At 47.3% G+C, this 23,145-nt stretch overlaps 1 protein-coding gene across 1 annotated transcript in view; it reads left to right on the forward strand.

The window, feature by feature from the left end:
• Positions 1-3,932: 3,932 nt before the first annotated feature.
• The window catches only part of NUDCD3 (NudC domain containing 3), a 70,819-nt gene continuing 51,606 nt past the window's right edge, over positions 3,933-23,145 (forward strand). The window contains exons 1-2 of the mRNA XM_065884163.1: positions 3,933-4,124; positions 9,728-10,020. Coding sequence (XP_065740235.1) covers positions 3,933-4,124; positions 9,728-10,020 — 485 coding nt within the window. The remainder of the gene's footprint in view (positions 4,125-9,727; positions 10,021-23,145) is intronic.

A 23,145-nucleotide genomic window follows, 5' to 3' on the forward strand; every position in this document is an offset into this window, starting at 1 on the left:
TTTTAAAAGAAGACTTTTAAATTTTAGAATAGTTTTACAGAAAAATTACAAAGATAGTACAGAGTTTCTGTATGCCCCCCACCCAGTTTACCCTGCTAACATATTACATTAGTATAATACACTTGTCAGTGTACAATTAATGAACCAGTACTGATAATTACTACTAACTAAAGCCCATACTTTGTTTAGATTTCCGTAGCTTTTATCTAGTGTCCATTTTCTGTGCTAGGATCCCATCCAGGACACCACATAATACTCAGATGTTATGTCTACTTAGGCTCCTCTGGGCTGTGACAGTTTGTCAGACTCTCCTTTTCTTTGTTTTTGATGACCCGGACAGTTGAAGACTGGTCAGGCATTTTATAGAATGTCCTTCAAATGGGGTTTGTCTGGTGTTTCTCCTGATTAAACTAGGGTGATGGGCTTTTGGGAGGGAGACCACAGAGGCAGAGCACCGTTCTCAGCATATCGTGCCAAGGGTGCCTGCAGTCGCCACCACTCATCGCTGTGATGCTGACTCTGACCACCTGGCTGAGGTTGCAACGGCCAGGCGTCTTCCCTGTACAGTTATCTTGCACCTGTTTCCACGCTGTGCTCTTTGGACGGAAGTCGCTATGCACAGCCCACACTTAAGGAGGGGGGAGTTATGTTCCACTTCCTGGCAGGTGGGGTGTTTACATAACTTATTCGGAACTCTTCTGAACAGGAAAATTGTCTATTCCTCTCCATTTATTTATTTATTCGGTATGATATCTATATCAGTATGGACTCACGGATACTCATTTTGAACTTTGGGTTCTAATATACTACTTTATTTGAGGTTCAAATTGTTCCACGTTTGGCCATTGGGAGCTCTTTCATCTGGCTCCTGGGTCCCTTTGGCATACTCCCATCACTGTGGAATTTTTTCCCCTTTTTGAGCACTTCCTTACTTTCTGGCATTATAAATGATCCAGGCTCAACTTGTATATTTCTGCCCCAGTCCTAGAGTCAGTTGTTTCTCCCAGGAGTTCTAGCCCTTCTATTGGAGATGGGATTAGAAACCAGGATCGGGGTGTTCAGTGTGTGTGTTGCTGCTGGGGCATTGCTGCTTCTGGGTCCTCTCAGCTGAGAGAGCAAGGAAACGTGTGTACACTGACCCATGTATGTACACATTTCTATAAATATTGCTATATGTAGCCATCTGTATCTATATTAAGCTAAACAGGAGTTTATGCTGATGCCTCCACCTCTAACCCATAACCACGCGAATAATTCTAGACTGCTCTCTTGCTTATCTGTAGCCTCCCATGCCAATAGTGAGAAGCCCGGCTGTACCACCCTCACCATTTACATAACTGTTCATTTCCTCTGTACATATGTAGTAGTCTCAGAAATGATAACTCATATCCCTGTGGAAAACAACCTTAGAATTAAGTGTCTACTATGTACAGTTCCTTTAGCCTTTAGTCTTCCAGACACCATTCATTTCCAAAGTTACTTAGGTCAGCATCTTCTTCTACCACCCCTTTCAGAGAGGCTGTTTCGTACATTTTTAATACAGTTAGATTCTTGTGTCACATTCTTCCTTCCATTCTGGTGTTACAAAATCATGTGTGTAAAAAAGATTGTTGGGGGCGGGTAATCAAGAGAACACTATCCCTGGTTGACCCTCCAGCTGGACCCAGGCCATAGGAGACCCCTCACCCCTTCTGCTGTCCTTGTAATGTACGCTCTGCCTACCATTCCCACAGTGGGAGCTGTTTTCAGGGAAACGGCCTTGTGAGAGTAAGGTGTTGATGAGACCATCCAGTCAGTGTACGTGACTGAACCCAGTTAAGGCTTCTGTATAAACTTTTAAGATTCTGGCAGAGTGGCTGCCCAGGCAAGCCTTGTAAGTTACTTCCCTTGCTTATTAAACCTGCCACCTACCAATCTGAAGTGGTTTGCCTCTTTCTTCGGTCTCTCCTTGCCCTGGGTGTACGGGGGCTAGATTGTGAACCAACAAAGATCCATTCAAAGTATAGGATAGACCAATGGGTATTAATGTGACAAAGTAGGAAACATTTATTGATTGGGTTTTCAACTTCCATATTGCAACTAACCACTGAGAAACTACAATCTGTAGAATTTTGGTGTAGTTTCCAAGAATAATACTCACATTTATTTAAAAAGACAAGCTATTATTTGTATGAGACTGGGTTTCTTTTTTTTTTCTTTTTTTTGCGGTACGCAGGCCTCTCGCTGTTGTGGCCTCTCCCGTTGCGGAGCACAGGCTCTGGACGCGCAGGCTCAGCGGCCATGGCTCACGGGCCCAGCCGCTCCGCGGCATGTGGGATCCTCCCGGACTGGGGCACGAACCCGTGTCCCGTGCATCGGCAGGCGGACTCTCAACCACTGCGCCACCAGAGAAGCCCCAAGACTGGGTTTCTTATACTTCAATCAAAACAACATATTGCAATGCAGTGAATGCAGCAGATGAGAGAATCTTGCTGTCTTCAATTAGCTAGATAGTAAAGAGATTTGCAAAATTTAAAAGGATGCTGTTTCTCATAAACTTTTACTGTTTTGAAGAACATTATTTCTTCATAAAAATATGTTAATACGTAATGTGTTTTTTATGGTTATTAGAATGCATAAATATTTAAAAATTTCCTCAGTTTTAATTTCCAATGTGGTAACTACCGATAAGCATAATCTACATAAAATATTGAAGACTCTTTGGAGTCTTCAATAAATCTTAAGAGTGAAAATGGGTCCTTTTTTTTTCTTTTTCTTTTGGCCGCGCCTCACGAAATGTGGGATCTTAGTTCCCTGACCAGGGATTGAACCTGGGCCCTCCGCAGTGAGAGCTCAGAGTCCTAACCACCGGACCACCAAGGAATTCCCAGTAAATGGGTCCTAAGTCCAGAAAGTTTCAAAACCACTGCTCTAGGGCAATTTATCTGAGTTTGCCTTTATTTACAATTCATTAGCGCCCATGCACTATGAAGATATATGTTAACGTGTAGATTTTAGGCCAGTAGAGATGCAAATCATTTCTATCCACTGGAAAAGATAATCTACATCATTTTGTAGGACACCAGCCAGCTTCATATCCCACCTAGCAATCTTACTCTGTTTTCTCAAAGTGTTGATAAATATCCAGTTTCTCCAAAAGCTTCTCCAAACTAGCTTTGTCATATCACTGGTTACTTTACTTAAAACGTATAAATGTTTCACATGTGTTCATTATATATTTGTATGAGTGTTATATTTTTAAAGATTATGCTTGACAGACACTTAGGACACGTATACACGCTGGGTGTATACTACGCATACAATGTATATACTACACACAAATACATACGTATGTGTATATTTCATAGGATGGCACGCCAGATTCTCTACTCTGCACCTAGCTCTTTCCATTTAATATTTGTGCATGCACTCACTTTACGTTCTTGTCTTTTTGTATTTATGCACTTCACCCTGCATTTCACCCACGGCTCCGTTATTAACAGGACAGACACCACCCGCAAGCGCTCGCATTTCCTCTTCTGACGCGCCAGCAAAAGGCTCCCGCCGTCCCGCCTGGGGCTCGGGACACCCAGTTGGGAACACAACCCAAAGACCACGTGACACTTGCCCGCGCTACACGCCTTCCGTCCGTTGCCAACATGGCCACTAGGCGCCCTCAGTCCCGCAGCTCCGGACTTTCTTGCGTTTATGGGCCCACGTCCGCTCCTCAGCGAAACCGCTCGGGAAGCCAGGGGCGGTGGGGGCGGGGCCCGCGTCAAGTCGACTCAAACTCAGCCCAGCCGAGCCCTACCGCTGGGGCGAACTAGCGCGGACCGGAAGTTTCACGGGCGAGCTGGCTGCCGGAGCCGTAATCACAGCGCACCGGAAGTGGGCCCAGGCCGGCGTCCGGGCCGCGCCCGCAGTGAGTGAGCTTCCCTCCGGCCAGCGACGCCATGGAGCCCGGGGCGGCGGAGCTGTACGACCAGGCCCTGTTGGGCATCCTGCAGCACGTGGGCAACGTTCAGGACTTTCTGCGTGTGCTCTTCGGCTTCCTCTACCGCAAGACGGACTTCTACCGCCTGCTGCGCCACCCGTCGGATCGCATGGGCTTCCCGCCGGGGGCCGCGCAGGCTCTGGTGCTGCAGGTAATGCGCGGCCGGCGGGAAGCTCGGGGTGGGGGGAGGCCGTGGAGCCCCGACCCCGACCCCAGCGAGCGCGCCCCCGTAGTCCCCGACTCTCCGGGAGCCCAGACCCCTGCGAGCCCGCCGCTCCGTTCGCTGCCGGCCTCAGTTCATCCTCTGGCGCTGCCCCGGACCAGACTCCTGGGGCCGCGGCTTCAGCAGACATGCTCTTGGGGTATCAGTTTACTCCTTCCGTGCGAGAGGGGCTGGCTCTCGAGCAGCCTGGTACGACCGGGTGCACTTGGATATCAGAAGTAGTACATCGACGCTCAGGGCCAGGGTTAGCTCCCGCAGCGTGTAACCCCCTTCGAGGTGCCAGGGCCTGCCAGTCAGAGAATGAAAATAGAGCAGGCTAGACGGGGGAACGGGCGGCAGCACGGACACCTGCACACCCCAGAACTGCGACGACTGGACGTGGAAGGGAGACTGTGTGAGTGATGGGTGTGGTCCCCCTGTTCGAAGTGTGACTTTTCAGGTCAAAGACGGTCATAGTAGTACTTAATAAGTTTACATTTGAACATATATCTGTACATCCCAGATTAAGTTTATTGTCTGTTTGAGGTGCTAGTAATACTTATTCACTGACGTTGACGGGGTACTTGGAATGTACTAACCAAGAGTTTATGTACTGAATGTATTTATACTCTCAGCTGCCAGAAGCATTGGAGATACACTGGTAATGCAGATGGTTAAATAATGGTCTCTCTCCTTGGGATACTTATGGTCTAGTTAAGGAGGTGAAATACAGTAACAGAGAGCTATGCAAGGCCAATTATGTGACAGAGCCCATTGGAAGGAAAGGAATAGAAATGATGGTTTGGAAATGGAGAAAAGTTTTATAGAGGAGGTGGGACTTTTTTTTTTAACATCTTTATTGGAGTATAATTGCTTTACAATGTTGTGTTAGTTTCTGCTGTATAACAAAGTGAATCAGCTATATGTATACGTATATCCCCATATCCCCTCCCTCCTGTGTCTCCCTCCCACCCTCCCTATCCCACCCCTCTAGGTGGTCACAAAGCACCGAGCTGATCTCCCCGTGCGATGCAGCTGCTTCCCACTAGCTCTCTGTTTTACATTTGGTAGTGTATATACGTCAGTGCTACTCGCAGAGGTGGGACTTGGATGGGATTGAAAGACGGTACTCAGTCAAGCATTGAGCCTGTTTCTAGGAGCCTGAGAAGGTAGAAATGCTGGTGATAATTATCTCCTGCGGTTCTGTAGCGTTTTACAGTTTATGAAGTGATTTCAAATGTTCATCTTCTGAAGACTTGCTACAAGCTGCAGGTTAGTCAGGTATTTTCCTCAGTGCCTACATGAAGAAACAGAAGTTTACAATGTTTAACTACCAAAGATAACATGGTCCGGTGAGGAGTGAGGGTGGTATTCAATTTCAAGACTTAAGGCTGTTCCTCACCCTTGTAGTTGTTAAGTGCCATCTGAGTGATCAGAGAGCTGTGTGTCAGAGACGGTTTTTAGGAGGTCCTTATGTCAAATTAATGCTTTCATGGAAGACTGTGAAATAGATAAGGTGGAATTTTATGTGGCAGATGAGGGTGCCGGTTCAGCAAGGTTAGGTGATTTGACGAAACTCATCATAGAGCTGGAACTCAAAACTTCATTTTTCGGATTCCAGATCTTTCTGTTCTATTATTTAGCCAATCCATTGTAGGGTGGGAACTCTTTTGTCTAGGGTGATCTTTTTTTTTTTTTTTTTTTTTTTGCGGTACTCGGGCCTCTCACTGTTGTGGCCTCTCCCGTTGCGGAGCACAGGCTCCAGACGCGCAGGATCAGCGGCCATGGCTCATGGGCCCAGCCGCACCGTGGCATGTGGGATCTTCCCGGACCGGGGCACGAACCCGCGTCCCCTGCATCAGCAGGCGGACTCTCAACCACTGCGCCACCAGGGAAGCCCCTGTCTAGGGTGATCTTTTGCAGAAAAGATGTAAAGGAGAAAGGAACATTTACTGAGCACCTAGTATGTACCAGTTGTTATGTAATTTACATTCTAGGATGTTATTTATTTCTAACACAACCTGAAAGGTTGGTCTTTTCCCTTGTTTTACAGGTGAACTGACAGAGGTAATTCATGTAAGACACCTACTATGTTTCAGACACCCTTAAGGTTAAGACTTGGTGAACAGTTTAATAAAGTGGAGGTGGAGAACAGGGCAGAGAGAGGGTTGGGATGGGCCAGAGGTGATCCAGGGTTTCACACCTGGGCACTGTAACAATGATAATGCATTCACGGAACTGTCACCTGAGTTTAGGGGAAGAAGCTTAGTGGAATTGGAGGTTGCAGGCAGAAGTCCCTTCCCACAGGCTGTTGAACTGTGGGGCTGGATTTTAAGGGAGGTAGAGGAGTCTGAGTGGTTCAGGAGAGGAACTGAAGGTGGAGGATAGCCCTTTGGGGAAGGATCTCAGAGAAGGGATGGGAGACGGAAGAGGCTGTGTGAGTGGGAGGGGGATGGAGGGAAGTGGGCAGGGCAGTAAGTTTCAGGGAAACCAAGGGGGACAGTTTCCAGCAGACGGTTAGGAGGGGTGTAGTGCTTTTTTAAAGTGGTTCTGAATCATCAGTATTGCCCAAGGAACTTTAAAAGAGCAGATATTCCCTGGGTATTTTGGTTGGGTAGATCAGGGTAAGTCCTGGGGTAAGTCCTTGTTCTTTTATCCACAGAGGCATTTGGCAGTGGGGTGCTTGGGGGTCTCTTCAGAACTCAGGCAAAGAGGGTTTGGATGGGAGTATTGGGGTACTCTGTTCTGGAACCCAAAAGTTCTCCGTTGATATTTTGGGGTATGGGCTGTTGGTGAGGTTTAAGCCTTCTCAGACTTTTCCTGCTAATTCTTAGGGCTTGCACAGTCTGAATGTACAGCTTGCCAGACCCTCAGCAGGAAAGATGCATGTAGAAATTGTATTGCACTCCATGATTTATTAGTATGTTTTAAGAAAACAATAATTTTGAATGACGTTTCATTCGTATCAGTGGATCCTCTGTGTTTATTCCGGAGTCCAGTTTGGCAAGCTTAGAGGTCCCCCCTATGAGAGTCAGGAAAGCTGGCTCTATCTGTTCTGAGCTTGCTGGGAAGTCCTGGGAGAATCACTCTCCTCTCTGTCAGTTGAGAAGGTTGATTGGAGGTCAGGGACATCTCTTCCAGCTCCGCAGTCCAGGATTCTGAAACGAGTGCTGAGGTCAGTGGCGACATGAGAGGTGAAGCCAGGGGGCAGGCGGGGTGCTGAGTAAGCAGGGGCAGTGGGCGCCGCAGCGTAGTGAGGAACGTGAGGCCCAGGGTCCGAGGGAGGCCCCCGGCGTTTGGAGAGAGCCCCCCGGTGTTTGGAGAGAGCCCTTGCTGTTGCTTGTTTTCTGGAGTTAAGATGAAGATGTGTGGCGTCAGGAGGATGAATGGCTCTGAGGGCAACGGGTCTGGTGTCCGGTGTCACTGACGTGAGTACAAGAGGAGTGAGTCAGGGGCTCAGGTTCTCTGAAGAAGTAGAGAGAGATATTGTTTCCAGTTTTTAGCCTTAGGGCTTTACTTATCTTCCTCTGCCTACATCTCCTTTCAGTGTTTGGTGTGTTTCCTGTATAATTTTTTACTTTCTTCTTTCACTGGCAGGACCTTGGGCAGGTTACCCTCTCTGAGCTTAGTTTTCCATTATCTTTGAAATGTCAGTGCTGTCTTCCTCACAGCGTTTTCACGAGGGTTTTGAGAGAATGTCTGTAAAAACATTGGCAGTTAGTAACTTCTTTGGTTCTGTCTTCCTGCCCAGTGCACGCAACAGTTATTTAGCACTTGTCTGCATTCTGGCCCTTTGGAAACTGACTCCTACACACGTTAAAACATTTTTATTTTATTAAGACTGATTTTTAGAGTAGTTTTAGGTTCAGAGCGAAATGGAGGGGAAGGTACAGAGATTTCTCATGTCCCGACCCTGCCCACCCCCCCTCCCCCAGCGTCCCCTATACCAACAGCTGCCACCAGAGTGGTGCATTTCTTACAGTTGATGGACTTACATTGACATATCATAGTCACCTAAACCCACAGTTTACTTCAGGGTTCTCTCTTACTGTTCATTTTACGGGGTTTGGACAAATGTGTGATGGCATGTAATCCTCATTGTGGTACCACACGAAGTATTTTCACTCGCCTAAAAAAATCCTGTGCTCTCTACCTGCTGCCTCCAACCTCCCTCCCTGCATCCTCTGGCCACCACTGGTCTTTTTATTGTCTTTAAAATTTTGCCTTTTCCACAGTGTCATATAGTTGGAATCATACACTGTGTAGCCTTCTCAGATTGGTTTCTTTTCCTAATATGCGTTTAAGGTTCTTCCATGTTTTTTCATGGCTTAATAATAGCTCATTTCTTTCATCACAGAATAATATTCCATTGTCTGGATGTACCACAATTTGTTTATCCATTCACCTGCTGAAGGATATCGTGGTTGCTTCCAAGTTTTGGCAATTATGAATAAAGTTGCTATACGCAATCCGTGTACAGGTTTTTGGGTGGACATATTTACAACTCCTTTGGGTAAATGCCTTGGAGCGAGGTTGCTGGATTGAATGTAAGGGTCTTCTCCCACCCACTTTTCAAGGTGGATCTCCCAGCTTTCCTGTCTCTGGGAGGAGATACCATAGGATATAATCTCCTGATGACCCTTCCTCCTGTCATTCCCTCTGGAAGGTGTGCCTTTCATTCAAGGTCTGATGCAGAGCGCCTTCTTCCAAGAAACTTCCTTAGCTCTCTTTCACCGGAAGTGCTCGTTTGCACCCTCATTCTGATGGCATCACATGTATTCGTCACAGCCTCTTCCTGTCAGAGTTGTCACGTCTGGGTCTGTCCTGGCTGCACTTCAGGGTTATGTGCGCTCTTGAATGGTGCCTACAAAAGGCCATTTTCTTGTGCACTTTTTGGATGTAGAGTCCCAGCACTTTTGTGGGTGTGACTGTGGCCCTGAAAAGATTAATGACTGAAAATGGAGTTCTTCGAGGTTGGGAGCTGTCATTTGGATTTTGGGTGCCCCTTGCACATTGTAGGCACATCATGGATGTTTGTTGAATTCCCAGGCTAAGACCTTCCCTCAGCCCATGCAGTGTGGGAAGATAGCAGCAGTCCAGTGAGCCAGCTTGTATTTTGTGGATTGAAATTCAACTAATTTCCATCTTCTCTTCTTTCGTCTGAGTTGTTGGTGCCTTTACAGCTCTCAGTACCAGGACAGCGTGTTCTTTGCATTTCGAACAAGGCTCTCTGGGGCTATAAAAGTAATGACAGGTGAGACCATTTAGTTATGCATCATTTAGACTTGAAAGTTGGCCTCATAGGCGTGTAAATATTTTGAGCCTTGGCTTGTAAAGGTTTCACTTTCATTGATTTTGTAACTTCCCTTTAAAGATTGTTTTCCTAGCGGCATTTGGTGAAGTTGAAGTGCATTTCCATTTTGCCAATGGGAACATTTTTTTAGTCTACTGCTTTTTCATTCTTTATTTACCAGATTTTGCTGTATTTCTGCAGAATGTGTGGTACAGTACTGGGCGGATGAACTCATTGCAGGATTGCTGTTTGATTTTAGGTATTCAAAACCTTTGACCGCATGGCCCGTCAGGATGATGAAAAGAGGAGGAAGGAGCTGGAGGAGAAGATTAGGAGGAAGGAAGGGGAGGAGGCCGCGGCCGAGCAGGAGCCAGTCCCAGCCCCGGTTCAGGAGGTGGAGGTTGACTCCACCACAGACTCAGGCGGCCCTCAGGAGCCCCCCGGCCCGCAGGACGCCGTACAGGAAGTGGCCCACCGCACCAGGGAGGCAGAGCCACCAGGAGCGGCTGCTGGCGCTGCTGAAGTCCCGAGGAGCCCGCCAGCTCTTCCCAAGTAAGAATTTCTACTTTGTGGCTTCTTTCTTTTCTTTTCTTTTTTTCATCATGGTTTATGACAAGATATTGAATATAGCTCCCTGTGCTATGCAGTAGGGCCTTATTGGTTATCGATTTTATACATGGCAGTGTGTATCTGCTAATCCCAGACTCCTAACTTATCCCCACCTCCCTTTCCCCTTTGGTAACCATAAGTTTGTTTTCTGTGTCTGGGGGTCTGTTTCTGTTTTGTATAGAAGTTCATTTGTATCTTCTTTTTTAAGATTCCATATATAAGTGTTATCATATGATATTTGTTTTTCTCTGGCTTACTTCACTTAGTATGATAATCTCTAGGTCCATCCATGTTGCTGCAAATGGCATTATTTTGTTCTTTTTTATGGCTGAGTAGTATTCCAGTGTGTGTGTGTGTGTGTGTGTGTGTGTGTGTGTGTGTGTGTGTGTGTATCTCACATCTTCATCCATTCATCTGTTGATGGACACTTATGTTGCTTCCATGTCTTGCCTATTGTAAATAGTGCTGTAGTGAACACAGGGGTGCATATATATTTTCAGATTAGAGTTTTCTCTGGGTATATGCCCAGGAGTGGGATTGCTGGATCATACGGTAACTCTATTTTTAGTTGTTTAAGGAACCTCCATACTGTTCTCCATAGTGGCTGCACCAATTTACATTCCCACTAGCAGTGCAAGAGGGTCCCTTTCCTCCACACCTTCTCCAGCATTTGTTATTTGTAGAGTTTTTAAATGATGGCCATTCTGACCTGTGTGAAGTGATACCTCATTGTAGTTTTGATTTGCATTTCTCTAACAATTAGCGATTTGAGCATCTTTTCACATGCCTGTTGGCCATCTGTATGTCTTCTTTGGAGAAACGTCTATTTAGGTCTTCTGCCCATTTTTCATTTGGGTTATTTGTTTTTTTATTGTTGAGTTGTGTGAGTTATTTGTATATTTTGGGAATTAAGCCCTTGTTGGTTGCGTTGTTTGCAAATATTTTCTCCCATTCCTTAGGTTGTCTTTTCGTTTTGTTTATGGTTTCCTTTGCTCTGAAGAAGCTTATAAGTTTGATTACGTCCTATTTGTTTATTTTGCTTTTGTTCCTTTTGCCTTGGGAGACTGACCTAAGGAAACATCGCTAGTTTTATGTCAGAGGTGGCCTCTTTCTTGCTTGACATCTGCTGGTTGGGTTTGTCCCTAAGTGGGTCTTACTTGGTAACACACTGACTCTATTTCAGCATTTAGTTAGCTCTTCCTGTTTGCAAACTGCCTTACAGTGTGTAGGATGGGAGGTCAGCTGGTTTCAGTATTCTTCCTTTTTCTCTCTATAGGGTAAGGTAATAATCTGCCCACAGTCAAACAGCCAGTTGAGAGCTAGACCAGAGTTAGAGCGCTGGGCTCATAGAGTTATGCTTTCCCGTGAGACCTGCCGGTCTGTGTGTCTTGACTCTGTTTTTTCCCTGCAGGAGCAACTGCTGGGACATGGGCCCACAGTCCTCTTGGTCTGATGTACACCCGAAGAGGTTGTCTGGAATGGGGGTCTGTGGACCCAGAGTCCCCTCAGAGCCTGCCACTTAGTAAATGTATTACCTTGGGCAAGCTGCGTCACCTCTCTGTGTCTCAGTTTTCTGCTTTGTAAAGTGGAGGCGATAATAACAGCACCTCCCTCAGAGGCTGTTGTGAATATTGAATGAGCCAAGGGTCATGCAGCTGATGAGTGGTAGGGCTTAGACCAAGCCCTGTGCTGTACTTGTCCTCACTTTTCAGGAGTTCTGCTTCCTGGTGCTTCCCTGCCTCTGTTTGGGTGAGAAGAGCTGATGCCTCCTTGTGTATGAGCTGTGGCAGTGTCTGAAAGACAGCTTGCTGCTCCTGGCCTGCTCTGTTCTTAGGCGAATCTGCTCTCTTCCCTCTTTCTTGGGACTGTTCCCTGCCCTCTCCTGGGTTTTCTCTCCCCCTTGGCCCTTCTCTGACTAAACTTCGCTTCTCTTCCCTCTCCTTGCACTCTCCCTCTAACCTGTTTTGGGGACTCTTTGAATGTAGTTCCTAGTTAATGAAGCAAAGTGAACAACTTGGAGTGGCATAAAATGCGGAGTAGGGGGAAAATAAACTTTGTGGAGATAGGTTGGGGCAAGACTGCAGGGTCTCAAAGTCAAAGTTCGACTGCATGGAGGGTCAGTGCCCCTAACCCCCTGTTGTTCAAGGGGGGTTAACTGTACATGCAGAGAAAAAGCCCAGAAGGAAATCCATTATGAATAGTGGTGGAATTGTGAGTGTTTTTCATTGCCATCGTTGCCCCTTACTGTATTTTCTAATTTTTCTACAATGAACTATACACTTTGCTTTACTAATTTTTTTGCATTCTTTTTATAATTTCTAAAAACTCTATTAAAAGAGGGGATTTGTTTTTAATTCCTGAGTAATAGATTAGAATAGCTGCCTTGTTATCTTGTAGCGACCCTATTCTTTATTCTTGGACCAATGAGTTGTATTCCAGGTTAGCATCAGCGTTAGTTTTACTAGTCCTACCGTGGTGTAAGGATAGACTGAAGACTTGGGTGTGTTCCAGGGAACCTTAGTTTGGTGCTGCAGGCTCAACGCTTCCATGGACTGAACCTTCTCAGCCTTCAGGTATTCACTGGTTTTCTATGAACAAAACAAGAAATTGTGGTCCACATCTCTCTAGTTCCATCTGAAAGGCTGTTCTGGGGCAGATCTGAAATGGAACATGAAAGCCATCCTTATCTTTGTTGTAGCTTTTGTGGCCCCCCAAGTCCCTCCAGTCAGTGCCCAGAATTGCTTATCCTATAAGCTGTAGATCTGGGGGTTCTGTTAATTAAATAACTTAAGATCAGGTGACCACACAGAAGCACTGCCTTTGTGGGGCACCCTGTCCGAAAACCAGTTACATACCTAGAATCTGGGTCTGACGTCGCTGACTTCTGATTACTCCTGCTTGCTACCCATTTGCTGGTGGTTCTGCCCAGTATTAGGTAGTGGTGATGGCAGCTTCGCTCCATCTACAGGCAAATCACACTTTGGAGTCAACCCCCTGTCCCCAGCCTAGGCCCTGCCAACCGTGGGTTAAAGTTTTTGAAGTGTACATTTTCATTTATACATAAAATAAAGTACAGATTTTTACACATAAAGCCATATGCCACCACCCTAGTGCTCAAAGTGCCCAGTTTTATTCCTTAGAGATGAGAGAATTTGGGTACACAAAAATTTCCTTGTCCATACAAGATAGCTTTGAGAGGTGCACATACTCTGCAACGGAGCTTCACAGTTCATGAGTTATCCGTAGTGAAGATACTGTAAAAAGTGCTGCTTAGAGCCCCAGTGTTTATACTGTACTTGACCCAGTGATCTGTGCTCAAAGGACTTCTAGGGAGCTGGGAAGCTTTCAGAAATGCTGACGACATTACTAGTGCTGTGGAAGGAGAGAGGGATGCAAAACCAACAGCATCAACGTCCTAATCACTAAGTCGGGCACCTCTCAGAGCTGTTGGTGGGGTTTGCTTCTTGGGTTCCATCTGTGTCTGGTCCCGCTTCGGTGGCCATAGGTCCTGCAGTTTCCCTCTCGATCTGCAGGTGTCGCTGTAGGCAAAACAGTGATAACTGCATTTGCTTGTGCTGGGATGCACAAGCAAAATGTACAAAAGGCTGTGCCACCTCTGGCTTTTGCCCTTATAAATCACAAACAGGATTCTTTAAAAAGAAGAAGGAAAGAAAGTAGCACTGAGAGTAAATTACAGTTGGCCCTGAACAACACAACCTTGAACTGCACAGATCCCCCTATACATGGATTTTTTCCCGTAGTAAACGCTACAGTACCACAGAATCTGTGGTTGGTTGAATCGTGGATGTGGAACTGTGGATACAGAGGAGCAACTCCTGCGCTGTCAGTGTTGAGTGGTGGTACATGCCCTGAGTCCCTCCCGAGCTACCCCTCTGTCCTGCACAGGGAAGCAGACAGCAGGGCCTCGTGAGAAGGGGGTGTCATGGAACTACTTGATGTGTTGACCCATGTGGTGAAATCCTGGTAGTACAAGGGTGTGTTAGAAAGCTGCTCAGTGCTTTCTTTTATTTTGGGTGGCGTGGCCTTTGTGTCCAGCTGTTACAGGGATCCATCTTGGGAAAGGGATGGTGTAGTTTGGAAGAGAAGCTTCAGATTTCTAATAGTATCCTCAGCACATGCTTCGTCTTCATCACGCCTGGTTCATTTGCCCCAAGCACAGCACTGTTCACGTTCTTCAGTGCTCTTGTCCACGCAGCAAGGCCTTCCAGCGCCTCTGTCCCTCTGCTCCCTGCCACAGGTAACCGCGTCTCCTCTGAGCCTGGGTTTCATCTTACATCTGTTTATGGCTAGTTCTTACACCTTTCATTTTTGGGGCAGAGACTTACTCAGCCCCTCTCAGCTCCCAGCTGTGTGTTAGGTGAGCATCCGATGCGTGCTGAGTTCATTCGTTAGTGCCTCTCCTTTGGTTCCACTCACCCATGTCTCGTGATGTCTGTGGCTTAGATGTCCCTTAGGCAGGCTGTCACAAGAGCCAGAAGGGTGCTGCTCTCTGCTGGGGCATCCTTTCTGTGTGCAGTCGTGCTGCCTGAGAGCTGGCTTCCTGGATTTGTCTCTAAATGGGGTCCTTCCTTTGTTGGTCCCTGCTTTTTCAGGTGCCTGTTGCAGGAGGCCCTTTGATAGAGTCACGTGGACATACCGGAATGCTACCCCAAATACCCACCCTGTTGGCTTATGGTGAAGATTGACTGAGGTCAGTGTGTAAGACCTGGTGAGCAGGATTCCTGGCGCATAGTGAGCCCTCAAGTAGGTACGAGCTGTTCTCAGTATTGCTTTTCTTAACTTAAACAAGAACAAACTGTTTTTCTTCCTCATTACGCTCGGTGTAGACTATTTGGAAAATAAAGATAAGTGTGTAAAGAAGAGAAAACATCCTACCACTCCCTATTAACTTTCTGGGATATTTCTACAGTTTTTTCTATGCATATAAACGTGTGCGTGGGTGTGTTTGCACACACACACACACACCAAAATATGCTTATAAAATTGTCTTACACTGTGGCTTCTGTTTTGCTGAACATTGTATGCTGAGCGTTTCCTGCATCCCTTTTGCTGATTTTGAATTCATGTTGTACACTGTTGAGTGTTGTGTGCCCAAGAGGTTCTTTTGCTCAGATGAGGTTGTTGGCTGTAATCATGCACTCAAGAGAATAGTAAACAGAAAGCCAGCAGTCCAGGGATGTCTGCCAGCTTTCCCCGACTGGGGCTGTGCTGGGCCTGCCGGCCTCAGGGTCTGTTTTCAGTCTCATCTGGTATAGAAGCTGTTCTTTCACCCAATTCGCCCTGAAACTGCCCCTTCTCTAAGGAACCTCAGGTGTAAGTGGCCTCAGGGATTTGATTTAAATCACAGATGAGGAAAGGTTGTTTGTTAGAAGTATTTTTTTTCCTCTAGAAGCATTGTGTTTTTGTTTTCATTTTGCAATTCATTTCTAGCTTATAGGCTTCATTTTTAGAAGAGGTTGGCCTGTATATCTTACAGCGATGACTTATGTTGAGTTGGTTGGATACTGAAGCCGGATGGTAAAAATGACCTGGCGTCCTAGCCTGTGAGAGTGAGAGCATGTTTTGGGGCCGGAGGAGGAGGCCAGTGAGTCCCCCAGGGTACTCTTCCCCCTGGGAAGTGTGTACTTCCAGATGCCAGAGCCCAATCGGCTTCCTTTTAACAGATGGAGAAATGGAGATGAACAGTGGTGAAGTGCTTTGCTTGAAACCGTAGTTAGAAAGGAGGGCCAGAGTCATGGGGAGCTGAAGCAGTTCCCAGTGCGCTCAGAGGCCCAGACATGGGTATGTTCGCTTTGCTGTTGTTAAGAAAAAGGAACTATTACCAGAACTATCTAAGAGATACTTTTCAAAACTAACACAACCAGTTTCTAATTGAATATTTTTCTATGTCACTAAAGAAGTATAACTTTTTATGCTAGCTTTTTTTTTTTTTTCTATTGAAAAAAAAGGTATATGCACCTTGTGGAAAATGTATTAGGTTGAATTTAAATACAAAGGTGAGTAGACAGAAGAATGCAGTGAATCCGCGTGTACTCACTGCCAACCCTGTGAAGTACACCCGGCCACTTCTCCCCTTCCTGTGTTACTCAGAAGCAAATTCTACCTCATCATTTCATCTGTAAATGTTTTCAACTGGTGTTTAAACTTCCAGTTTTCTCATAATGTCATAATTTTTAAAAAAAAGTTTACATCTATAATAAGGCTCCAACCACATATCACTTTGTAGCAGACTCTCTGTTTCTCTTGCTTTTATTCTCTCAATTTATTTGTTAAGAAAAAAATCAGGTTGTTGGTTTGTTGAGTTTCCCACTCTCTGATTGTTACGTGGTGTAGTAAATTGGCAGTTGGATTTAGGGTCAATACTTTTGAAAGTTATAAGCCTGTGTAATGAAAGTGAATTCTCCCTAAAGGCAGCCATTGTGTGTACTTTGTAAAAGTTTTCTGTTTTATAAACTTTTTATTTTTCATATTCGTTTATGTATATCTTATCTGTTGTATACAATATGCTGTGTGTGGACTTCTAGTTACATCCCCCCGAGCAGCTGACAAGCAGCTAACAAGGAGGCAGCCTCCCTGTTGCCAGGTGCCATTTTTCCTGATGTGCGTTGTATCTGTCCTCACATCTGTGGGGCTTTAAGATGCTGATTCCTGGGCCTGCCCCTGGAGATCAGATTTAACTGGCCCAGGTGCGACCATGTGTCAGGATTTTCAGAAGCTTCCCAGGTGACTCTGCCTGTAACCAAGAGTCAGACTTGACTACAGTCTTTCTCTCGACTCCCTCAGAGTTCTGTCCTGTGGATGTAGCGTCATTATTTAGTGAGTCTCCACAGGCAGTGTAATTAGGTTGTTTCCAGTCTACTGCGGTCACAAATGATGCTGCAGTGACTGTGCTGTATGTGTTTCTTGGAACATGTGTATGAATATCTGTTGGACGAATTCCCAGAACAGGAATTACTGGGTCAGAGGGTATGAAGTATGTAATTTTGATGGATGTTGCTAAAGTGGCCCCAGAGAGATTGTACCAGTTTGTTCTCTCACTGCCAGGCTGTCTGATGGTGGGTACCTGACCCACCCCAGGTGCCAGCCGGCATCCCTAACCCATTTCTTGGCTGCTCTTACTTTTGCTTCATTGGTTTTATTTGAAATGCCATTCACTGTGACGTATGTTGGGTTCTGATTGGCTCTGTGTATGTTTCTGGGTTTTTTTCCTTTTCTATTCCATTTATTCATAGATACTAAACCATTTGTTCTATTTGTTTGCCAGTACCAAGCTGTTTTATTTACCATAGCTTCATTATGATACATTTTAATACTTGGTGGGACTAGTGTTTAATCCCTTGCTCCCAGACTTTTCTGGAAACTTTTTCCATGTGAAAATTCTGTTGAAGTTTTCATTGGGAATACATTAAATTTATGTTTTGAATTAGAGAGAAATGACAGGTTTATATTATTGAGTCTTTCTGTCTAAGAACAGGGTATATTTTATTTATTCAAGTCTTGTTTTATGTTCTTCTGTAGAATTTTAATGTTTTTATTCAATAAGCCCTGTACACCGATACTGAATTCTCTATTTTCTGATAGTTTCTCTGTTGATTTTCTTGGATTTTCTAGGAATATAGACTCTTCAGTTTTTATTATAGTATTTTAGTGACAAGTATAGTTAGTAATAAATACATTTTTAATATTTTGAATTTTAAATGTAACTTCATTTTATTTCTCCCTCTCAAAATGTGTTGCCCCGAGCACCTGGAAGGATGGAGCTGACACTAGCTGCAGAGGGAAGGGGTCGGGGGCGGCTGGTTCTGAGGCTGACAGGTTAGCCTTTGGCCACAGTGGGGTCTCTGGGGTCTGAGAAGCTGTGAGCCATGTAGGTGGAGTCCGAGGGGAGCAGGACTGGAGGTGGGAGTTTGAAAAACATCGGCATATCAGTGGGTTTAAAGGCACAGACTGGATGAGGTCACCGAGGCTGTGAGTGTAGATGGAGAAGAGGTCCAAGGATTGAGAGCCGGGGGGTCGTACATGAGGTGAGGGGCCGTCTGCCTAGGGGGCCAGGAGAACGGGGTGTGTGACCTGGGGGAGCAGGCCCGAGCAAGGCAATCAGGAGAGTGTCCTGTCATGCGGCAGGAGGCCAGTGGTGACACGCGCTGCACTGTCACATGCGCTGCTACTTCACCCTCCGCTTGCTCCCTGCAGCCGTCCAGCCCTGAAGTGCTCAGCTCGCTTGTCACCCCTTTCCTTTGGGATACACTCCTGACCTGTCCTCTGGTTTCTGTTTCTGCGGTTGGCTCACCTTGTGGCAGGTGATTCTCTGGCCTCCGGCTCAGACCGCACCCTTGTCTCTGGCCCCAGGTGGTGGCTCCCGTGTGTGTCCCCGTTTTTTTGTGTGTGTCTAGTTCTCTCACCAGGGAAGCCAGGAGGAGGGCAGCCGGCAGAAAGTGCAGCTTTTCTGTTACTGTGTGCACCTTGGTCTATTTATCTTGTCCACCGCGTGTCCAGTGCCTGGAATGTCCCTGGCGGCATAGTTGGCACTTAGTAACCAGCTGAGTGAGTGAGTGATTCAAATTAAAAGTCATGTGAAAAAATGATAAACCTTTGAATTTTAACATATCTAATGAATTCCATTATCCAGTAACATTCAGTTTTTCTTGAATTTTCATAGTTAGGGCTTTCACATCTTCTGTGTACTGTTCATACTTGTCTTCTTTTAGGGCAACTCAGTGTTCTGTAAACTCCCTAATTGAGTCCTGTGTGGTCATAGAGCCCTGAGGCCTCTGTCGTTTCCCTGTCTCTGTACTGAAGGGCCAGGCACTCAGCTTCCCTAGTGGCGAAGAACCCTCTAGGGACAGAGCCCGGGACTGGGAGTCAAGAGCCCTGGTGTGAGCAGGCCTTGGGCCCTGTAGGCTGTACTGCAAGGGAGCGGGAGCAGGCCTGAGTTTTTTTTTTTTTGCAGTACGCGGGCCTCTCACTGTTGTGGCCTCTCCTGTTGTGGTCCAGACATGGGAGCACAGGCTCCGGACGCGCAGGCTCAGCGGCCATGGCTCACGGGCCCAGCCGGTCCGCGGCATGTGGGATCTTCCCGGACCGGGGCACGAACCCGCGTCCCCTACATCGGCAGGCAGACTCTCAACCACTGCGCCACCAGGGAAGCCCGGCCTGAGTTTTTTGTCTCTTTTTCTTAAGCCAGGGAACCTGCCCTCCTGTGGGTAAGTGGAGTCCTGGGAAGGCCTCTGCGTACAACAGGTGAGGGCTCAGCAGTTGGCTGACGTAGGGCTGCGAGGCACGGGTGGCTTCATCTCCAGGCTCACTTTGAGAACCCCTGGAGTAGGACGTCTGGGATGACTCAGCTCTGAATCCTGCGTGTCTGGTTGGTTGTGAGCCTGGGTTCTGAGTATCTCTCGAGGGTCAGGTCCGTGGCTTCGACAATGTGATGGAATGGGGCCAGTCCTTAGCTGAGCAAGGGCCACCACGTGTTCTCGCATATAACCCTCAAGGTCTATTTATTTTGTGGTCTCTAAAGAAAACTTTCATTTTTAGATAATTAAGATCTGCCCCCAAAAGTTGCAAAAATCATGCACAGGACCCCATACATCCTTCTCCCAACATGCCAGGTGTCTGTGCCTCCTGTAACCCGGGGCTGCTGTGAGCGCATCTGAAGACCTTGTTCCAGTTTCATCCATTGTTCCAGTAGTGTCCTTTCTCCTGGGCCAGCGTTGCATCCGTTGTCGTCACTGCATTATGGGCACGTCTCCTCAGTCTCCTCTATCTGGCACAGTTTCTTAGTCTTGTCTCTCATGACCTTGACCCTTTTAAGGAGTACTGACTTCTTTTTTTCCTTGGTAGAATGTCTCTCAGTGTGGTTTTGTCTGATGTTTCCTTGTGACCGGCTAAGGCTGCCGCAGTGGCTGCTTTTCTTCTGTGCTAAAGAGTTACTATTTTCCCTTTTGTGATTAATAAGTGTCTTGTGTGGAGATACTCTGAGACTCTGAATATCTTGTTTCTTCTCATACTTTGCCCACTAATCTTAGCAACCATTGACTATTCTTGCCTGAATCAGTTATTGCTGTGGTGTCTGCCAAATTGCGATTTCCTGTTTATATCCTTCTTTCTACATTTATTAATTGGGATTATATTGCTAGGAATGGCTTTTCTTTCTCCTCCACTCACTCACTCATTCATGCACTTGTTTGTGTGTGTCATCGTGTCCTTACAGATGTTGACTACATAGTTATGGCCCCACTGTCTTGGGTTGTTGCTCAGGGTGCCCTTCAAATGGGCTTGTCCTTTTGACACGTTCGCATCATTTTTTGAGCACTCCTCTGTGTGCTTGCACCACAAGATGTTCCATGTCATCCTGCTGTGAAGTCGGCTTTTTCTCCAAGTGGCCTTCGCTTTTTTCCTTAAATTTAAATTTATTTATTTATTTTTGGCTGCGTTGGGTCTTTGTTGCTGTGTGCGGGCTTTCTCTAGTTGCAGTGAGCGGGGGCTACTCTTCGCTGTGATGTGCGGGCTTCTCATTGCGGTGGCTTCTCTTGTTGTGGAGCACGGGCTCTAGGTGTGCAGGCTTCAGTAGTTGTGGCATGTGGACTCAGTAGTTGTGGCACGCGGGCTTCAGTAGTTGTGGCTCGCAGGCTCTAGAGCACAGGCTCAGTAGCTGTGGCGCACGGGCTTAGTTGCTCCGAGGCATGTGGGATCTCCCCAGACCAGGGCTCGAACCTGTGTCCCCTGCATTGGGAGGCGGATTCTTAACCACTGCTCCACCAGGGAAGTCCCCAGCCTTGGCTTTTGATTGGAGAATGGTCTGAAATCAAGGATCTGGGCACCAGGTGTGCTGTCGCTGCTGGTGTCCTGGCTTCTAGGCCTGTTTTATGCCCATTTCCTGGTTACTTTACCCTCTGAAACCATCCTGCCCAACTTCTCACTTCCAGTTTTCTTTCCTCCCTTTTGAAAAATTCATGGTATGGATTAAGAGTGTGAATCTCGGAGTCAGAAGCCCTGCGTTCAGATGCCAGCTCAGACCTTGCTGAGCCATCTGGCCTTCAGGCCTTAGTTTTCCCGCATGTCAGGTAGGGGTGATGATTCTCAGCTTAAAGGGTTGTTGTGAGGGTTAAATGAGAGAGTAAAATGAGAGTGGTCAGCACACGCTGAGTGCTCAGTTGGGTGCTTTCATTCAGCAAGTATTTATGGAATGAATGCTTGTGTAGGTTTGTTTCAGGGCCTGGGGCATGTGGGGTTTGGGAGTGCCAGCCCGGTGGGGCCTCTGGCCGGCTGGTGCAGGGGCAGCGCGCCTCCGACGCCTCCTTGATCCCGAGCTGCTCTACAGCTGGAGGGATGCGGGGAGAGAGGAGTGGGTGCTTCGCTGTCCCCAGTTAAAGGAGCAGTCCTGGTTCTAGCAGTACGTTCTGCTTCCGACAGCAAGCACCCCGCTCATCGCCCATCTCTGGGTGGCACTGTCCTGTGTGGGGTTGGAAGGAACTTCTCCTCCTCCTCTGGCGTAACCTTTCTGCCTTTCTTGGCCGGTTCTTCCGTGGAGTGGGGTGTGGCTTGCAGTAAGTGCAGCCTGGGGGCTGGTGAGGGGGGCAGTCGGAAGGAAACCAGCCAGCGCCCCTTAGTTTTCTGCAGTGGTGGCCACGAGCCCCCAGATGCTTAGACAGAATCTTCTCTGCGGGGGAACGGCAGGAGGGGTGGGAGACAGGTCTGGGCTGGTCCCCCCACGAAGTCTTGTGCCTTGGGCACCCGATCCGCCCCTGCCAGTGTCCCTGGGCAGGAAGACAGGCTCCCTGAGAGCTTTCTGTTCTGCTGCTGCTGGAGCGTTGCAGTAAGTGGGTAGGTAGGACTAGCTGTGACCTAAAAACACTTGAGCATTTTCTGGGCGTCCCTGGGGAAAGCTGAATAAAGTAGGAGGAATGTCATTTCAGATGCTCATGTTCTCCCAGGAGAACAAACTTCCAGGTCTCTTCTTGCCTCTTGTTTCTGAAGGCAGTGCTGCTGACTCTGTGAGCCTGGTGCCTACAAGCTGACCTTGTGACCTTGGTACCTCCGGGGTGACCCCATGACCCCAGTGCCTGCATGCCTGGCAGGATGGGTGCTGCACAACGCGGTGTGGTGACAACTGATTTCCTAACTTGCTTCGTGGGACCGCCCACCCCTGCCCACCCTGCTGGGTCCGGAGTAAGAGAACAGAAAGAAGTCTCTTCTCCTTCCCAAGAAAAACAAGTCCCAAACTCTCCAAACAACAAAAGCAGCAAAACTCATGGAAGTACCTCGCAGAGCTCAGAGTCAGGAAGGATGGGGACGGTTGCCATGCAGCGGATGTGGGGTGTGGTCCCTGTCCTCCAGCAGGTTGGCAGTGCCCTCTTAGCGACACAGAGTAGATCTCACTGTTACCAGCAGTTTTCAGGTTTAGGCTGAAATCTGATGAGGAGGATGGTAGGGAGAGCCCTGCGAGCAAGGGTGGCCCTGGGCCCTACAGTCGCAGTTGGCTGCAGGGTAGAGGCTGTGCCCCTGGGTTCCGTGGTCGTTTCTTTACAGACTCTGCCTCCTTGTGCCAGTCTCTTCCCCACTTTGTGACTTTGTGGCCGAGCGCCTTTGATTTTGCTGCTGCAGCCTTTACTTAGATCTGTCTCCCTTGTACCCCTTTAGCCCTAGAACTTCCTTTTTCCTTAAAACCATTTTTTTACTGGTGTTTTGAAAAATGCCACATGCAGATATTTAAAGAGATCGCAGTAGCAGAAAGGGGGGCCGTGGAACATCAGTCCTCCTCTCGCCATGACCCCACCTCCCTGTTCTGTCTGCAGAGAGGCCCCCCGGTGTGAGCCTGTCACCACGGGGACACCACAGGGGAAGTCTGTGAGGATCCGAGGGTGCTTATGTGTTCCTCTCCCCTACTTTTTAGAAAAACAGGCTGTATATTTTAGAGTAGTTTTAGGTTCCCAGCAAAAGTGAGCAGAGCACAGAGTCTACACCCAGCCCCGCTCCCACACGCACAGCCTCCCTGTGTCACCATCGTGCCTTTCGGGTTGATTTCCTGGGGGATAGCGTGCTGTGTAC

Source organism: Phocoena phocoena, chromosome 9, assembly GCF_963924675.1.
Source record: "Phocoena phocoena chromosome 9, mPhoPho1.1, whole genome shotgun sequence".
Classification (NCBI taxonomy): Eukaryota; Metazoa; Chordata; class Mammalia; order Artiodactyla; family Phocoenidae; genus Phocoena; species Phocoena phocoena.